Below are 6272 nucleotides of genomic sequence, written 5' to 3'. Positions count from 1 at the left end.
ATCAATTAAAACGTAAATTTCTGTTTGGTGTATTTTTTAACCATACTTAATCCGATTGAATCATGTGTTTTGCGAAAGAATAGTATTATTAAGATTTTTTTTTTAAATATTCTTTTACCAAATATAAATATTATATATGTTTAATGTGATTACTTCATTCCATGTGTTGTGCTGGATGGTCACCTTTCACATAAGGATAAAATGGTTTGTTTGTTAATTCCGTTAAGGTATTAAGAAGCGCATTGAATGTTCTATATCACTTGACATTTAATTGACAGTAAATGTAGTTGAATAAGTAAGTCCTTATCATATTCAAAGGCATTCAAACGGCGTTTACACATACAATCGCAGTGTTTAAAATGCACCATTTGACCATCTGATATCATATTGAAGAGCACTTTTGTAAAATTACAATTTCTATTATATGATATTGGAAATGGATACACGATGAGCGTATAACACGTTTTTGCCTTAGAATTACTTACACATGCTACTTTTTATGAGAGGGGGAGATTAGATCTACGATTGAGGACGTTAAACGAGTGCGGACATAAACAGAAGCAAATGTGTGCTTGAGAGAATGGTAGTTTGTCAGTCCTTAAATTAGATCGATAGGAAATACATCCGATTAGATACCAAAGTAAGCGCTTTCTTTACCAATGGGAGATTATACATTTTCTTCTTGAGAGTAAAAGCTAGAGTTTAAGTTCTTCCATGCGCTCGAAAGGAAATCTTTTTTTAATAACCTATATCGGAAAACACATTTAAGAACTCATTGTATATCCGATTAGTGTCGTAGTTGGTTGCACTTTAGCAGAGTATTGGATATTTATCAATGTACTTTTCTTTCGATCTTTCCATCCGCCTGTAAAAAAACTCTTGAGAGTGCTAAAATTTAATGGACTCTTTCAATCGTAAATATATGTAAACAGGCGTTATTACTGCAACCCTGTATTATTGCAAAAATACGAAATTAACAAAGCACCAAGAGAAAACAATTTTAAAACACAATTTGTAATCTGGTCCCAAAGGAACTATTGTATTTGCGCCGTTAATTTGACGTTCTTGCGGGTCGGCGTGTATGGGGAGCGCCGATCGGGTCAGTAATGTTATTTGTTATACTGAATAATGTTACTTGTAAAATAATGGAAGTAAATGTGTTTCCGATGCAAATCGGAATATCTTGCCACAGGTCACGTGCAAGAGAAGTTTAAACGAGGATTTCAGTTTTTGAAAGCAGCACGATTGCCAATTAATTTGTTTTGGATGCTTTCAAATATTATAAATAATAACACTAACGACATTCAATACGCAGACTGGTTTGTTTTAAAAGAAGTCATGTTCGTCGTCGTTCTTCTGACGTCATACGCATAGAAAGTTGAAATATCATTTGACGAAAAATATCTTGTCAGATTTTGAGTAATGTTGTAATTTTAAATTTTCAACAGATGCTGATGTATTGGACCATAGAAACATGTTTGGATTAAATTAAATAAAATGGTAATACGAATAGAGGAAATGCAGGATTCTTTTTGCACAACGGACATGGTTGACATGTCAGGTCTGCTCCTGTCACTTCCCTCTGCATGACAGATGAAAACATTCAACAACGCCCCACTTCCTATTTATGTTTTTTTTGATATTTCTATTTAATTAAAACACGATATATGAAGAGGGCAACTTTTACAAACTTTATCATTAAAAAGCGGACTAAAGGGACTATTTGACGTCAATATTCCTGTTCATGAAACTTTCACGCGATATATGGTGAACTACTGTGAACTCATTAATGTTCGTGGGGCATTAATTTTCGTGGGTAAGGTGATCAACGAATTTAAGATCCCACGAACTATTGACACTTTATTCACTTTTTCAACTGGCATGTTATGTACATACTAGTTTATTCGTTACAGAAGTCGCAGTATACAGCGTTTATACCTGTCTCATCGTATATTTTGCTATCATTGTTTTGTTAATATATTATATCTGCCTTTAACAAATAATAAACCAAATCAATTAAATGTGTTATTATGAACCAAATGACAGAAGCACGTGTTTAAACGTGTGCTGTTAATGAAACCCTCCAGGTTTACAAGATGTGCGTGATGAGTGTCAGTACTCGATTTTTTTATTTAATGAAATAAGTAATCGATTACATTGGAGGTAACTGAGCACCCATCGTGACAAAGTACAAAACAACGCGTTCAATATATTTATTAAACAAAAACGTGTGAATAAATATTGAAATGATCTTGTTTTCTCAAATATACTCACCTTTTCGGTGTTTTCATAGTTTGCATAATTATTAATTGGTATTCAATGGCTTCCCCTAACTGTATTTAGATCAGAGTACATCTTCTTTTATGACCTTAATTCCCAATCAAATCGATAATTGACATGGGTATATGCACTTATTGGCATCTCGTACCACTTTAGCGAGTGTCATAAACCGTATGACGCAGAAGACGGAAATCACGGGCCAGTGCGTGGAGGTTATGCAGACGATCTCATATTCGATTTATTTTTCAAAAATGAAAAACCACGAATTCAAGAACCCACGAAATTGTATTTTTTCGGCAAACCACGAACTTTCATGCCATTTCGAAAAGTCTGACCTTCGTATTAGTCGCGAAGCTAATCACTCGGATAACCTCATTACTGGCTACCGCGCGTGTCCCCACCCCGGTGTTCGATCCGTATCGGAAGCACGTGGTACATTTTATTGTTATCGGTAGCAATAAGTATTGACATGTCAAGACAATTTCCTATATGAAGATAAATTAACAATGACATCTATTTTCGTTATGTACTGCATTTTCCTAACAAAACAATACCAAAAATGCGATAAAAATAGAAAAAAAATGTTGATGAACTTCATTTTTATCTACATTACACTATTATTCAGGGTTTGTCACCGATTTTTGTCACGCTGATTGTATGACTTCATCGGAATCTTCTACTTCCAAGGAAGAGTTGAAATTATAAAACAGCGGTATTTTTACGTGTTTGATATAATACAAATATAGAAAAAGAATATTCTCAACATGAACAAGTTTCAATAACTGTAAATAAAGTTATGGTTAGTGTAGTATTTAGATTCACGTGTTTCCGACGTATTATTCCAATCAGGCGTCATACTCTTAGACTGTTTTTTAACAATTTTGTTTATGTCTATGCAAGAGAGGTAAACATTAAATACATTTTCTAAGGACTCTGCAGCCCATAGTCGTACAAAATAGCACTAGCCGATAGAGAATTATATTGTCTTTGGAAGCCTGTGAAAGCTCGATACAGTTCGAATTGCATTTTCAATTTGTCATTATAAAAATCCTTACGCGTTTTCTTTGAACCTGACACAGATGAGAATATTGCAAATAACGAGAGATACATTTGAGAAATAAAAGATAAATGACATTGCTTCGAAACGATAATCCCCCAACATAATTTAAACTGCACGTTTTTAATTCCTAATTTGAAATTATTAACATATATTTTCAACAGAAGAAACAACATAGGTCATTCCTAAAAGAGAAATTTAGACATTCAGCCACAAATGAAAATTATTCAAATATATATAGATTGCTGCAATTACATTGCAAATTGACATTCACCTTCTAGATAACATGACGGTACTTATGGTGCTGTGTTTTATTTCTCCTTTAAATACTGCTAAGGAGGGTGCTTCTCTTATACTTATACTTCAAGATCTTTTTAAATCTAATCGGCATGGTAAACTGTATGATGCATATATCTGAATTCCTTTCGATTCCTAAATTTGCATTTTTAGTGTGACAATGAGCTCCATCTATCTTCTGAAATGAAGTCAATCTTGTACTCGTAGTATCTTTTTATAATTGCATTAAAATGAAAATTTGATATTATAATGTAGAAAAGTAGAATTCATTTTGTAAGTAAAATTCAGTTTGTTTTTCTTCAAAAGCCTCGTCTTTGAAATAACTGTAAAAGGTATGTGTACAACATTTATGCAAAAAGCTACAGAAACAAGCTCAGTAGCAAAATTATAAAGATAAACCCGGTTTAATTGCACTGGGTAAACGCCACAGACATAGAAGATAAAAACAAAAAAATCACAAACAAGAAACATGGGAAAAACAGCACAAAACTCCACAAACAGCACATTGCATACATACTATATAAAAAAAACAAGGTATGTTTATCAGGGATTGTTAGCTACCGCCTTGGAACAAAAAAAAATGGTTAATTTGAGTAAGTTTACTTAAAGGTCTTAATCAAGCAACGCTTGTAACGTGCAGTCAGATGACTGATGTATTTTTCGAATTAAATTCAAGAATTGACGATCTTTTCCTTTAATTTAATTGTATCATTCAATACTGATTTAGAGAATAACTCCCGAGAACGTTGAAAACGGAGCGCCGCCATAGACCCTGGCGTTACTCTGGTGGAACTCCTCGACCCATACCTCGTCGCCCGCCTGCAGCTGGACAATGGCCACGTTACCGCCCTGGGTGTCGTGGAACTGGCTCTGGGAATCCGCCACCGCTGCGTTCAAGACTTGGCCATTCTTCATAAGCTGCACCCACGACTGTCCTGTTGTTCCCTAAAAGTTGTTGAGACTTTTATTGACTAATGAAAGGATTCTTCATGTAACTATGGTTATACAAAATATGGATCCAGACTTTACAGCCCTTTAAAAAGAATGGGGCATGTGTTAGTGAGCTGTGTTTGAAATTCTTATTACTCATTGTAATAGTATGCTTTTTAACACGTATGGAATGAACATGTCCATGTTCAACATATTGTACTTGTGCAATAAAGTAGGTGAACATGTAGAGGCCGTCATCAGGAGCTCTGAAAGCCCCTGTGTTGCTACTGTATACACGCTGGTTGTTCAGCAGGACCTTGTTGAACACAATCTTTTGACCGATCTGGACATGCTCTACTGTGTGATCAAGCACAGCTGAAAATGCAGCCCGTTCCCCTTGGCGACGCTCTGTAAATATGAATACTTAACAATTAGCATGTAACTCCACACCAAGCCACAAATGTCATACCTTACGTGACCATACGGTGTTGGTGCCGTCAACTAAGAATAAACACCTTAAATCAACACTGATATTATCAACCAGGTTTTCACCTTTAATTAAAGAATTGCGGCCGCTCGGACGGGTCGGGAAGGTAGTTTTGGGCTTGAACTAACACTACTATTTACAATGTAGTTGGATAATAAACCTTAAACTGGCACTTTTACTCCCAAAAAAGAATTACCACAATTAGTACAATTGTTTTAATATACCAAAAAGGATGAATAAATAAATTATTTAATAGTTTTGACTTTTTAGCTATTAAAGGGGATGTACTCCGTATGATGCATTATTTGGTATGAAGTTAAATATGTACCACTTAAAATTTGTGTTTGTTACACATGTGTATGAAGTTAATTTGAATAAGAGTATCCCTTTGAAATGTAGCAAGATTTGAGCACAATAACTTGTAGGTCGGATATCGGCTTTGGTATGTAGAAAAGTAGCGGCTTTGGCTGGTGCGAGCAAATCAAGCGTGCTTGTACTAAGATACAAATAATAAGTTATAATGTTGAAAATCCTGTTAAGTCGCAATGCAGCTTTATATGCAATTTTATTTAGGTATTAATTTACTGTATGTAATTTATTTATTTCGCTTCACGTTTCCAAGCATGTACAAACTTATGCTGGGACGCTCCCAAGTTTTCAACTTTGGAAATGAGCAAACTTGATCAAATCAAAGTGTTGTGCGTCTAAGCTCACGTACGTTCACTTGTTTGTGCCAACCGTAGACCCAAAGTTTCATCGTAATGTGGCGTTTCCAGCATTTAATTTTGGTTGCAAAAATATAGTACTATACGATTTTCATAGTCATTATTATTATTAACTCCATTACCTCTGAAGTTCGCTGACGCAGTTTTCATTTGTTGTAAATCATTTCTCAGCACAACGTTTTCCTTTTCAAGATAATTAAATTTCCTTTCTAACTGTTTCAATTTTTCATCCACAGACAGTCCAAGAACAATTGGAAACAAACTTAAAAGAAATAAAGCTTTCATCCTCGCTATATTATATCTGCTGGATACAAAAATGGATTTGTTTGACCTATATGAACAAAGAGTATTTAAGATAGCACACGGTTAACATACAGATAAGACACTTCTATTTGGAATCTTCAATAACTAAAACTTTTGTCATGTAAACAGGTCAGACCATTTAGTTCATTTAAGCGATAAAGTATCTGTTCAAATTCATAAAGCAAAAAAGGCA

At 34.5% G+C, this 6272-nt stretch overlaps 1 protein-coding gene across 1 annotated transcript; it reads right to left on the bottom strand.

Moving 5' to 3' along the window:
- Window positions 1-4312: 4312 nt before the first annotated feature.
- Window positions 4313-6064, bottom strand: LOC128207308 (complement C1q subcomponent subunit A-like). Its single transcript, XM_052910152.1, has 3 exons — window positions 5899-6064; window positions 4785-4972; window positions 4313-4579 (listed from the first exon to the last, which is right to left on the bottom strand). The coding sequence occupies exons 1-3, from the start codon at window positions 6059-6061 to the stop codon at window positions 4358-4360; spliced, it is 573 nt and encodes a 190-aa protein (XP_052766112.1). The 5' UTR covers window positions 6062-6064; the 3' UTR covers window positions 4313-4357.
- Between the last annotated feature and the right edge of the window lie 208 nt (window positions 6065-6272).

This window comes from Mya arenaria, chromosome 11 (assembly GCF_026914265.1).
Source record: "Mya arenaria isolate MELC-2E11 chromosome 11, ASM2691426v1".
Taxonomy (NCBI): domain Eukaryota; kingdom Metazoa; phylum Mollusca; class Bivalvia; order Myida; family Myidae; genus Mya; species Mya arenaria.
Note: the sequence above shows the minus strand (reverse complement) of the source record. Positions and strands in the feature narration are given on the sequence as shown.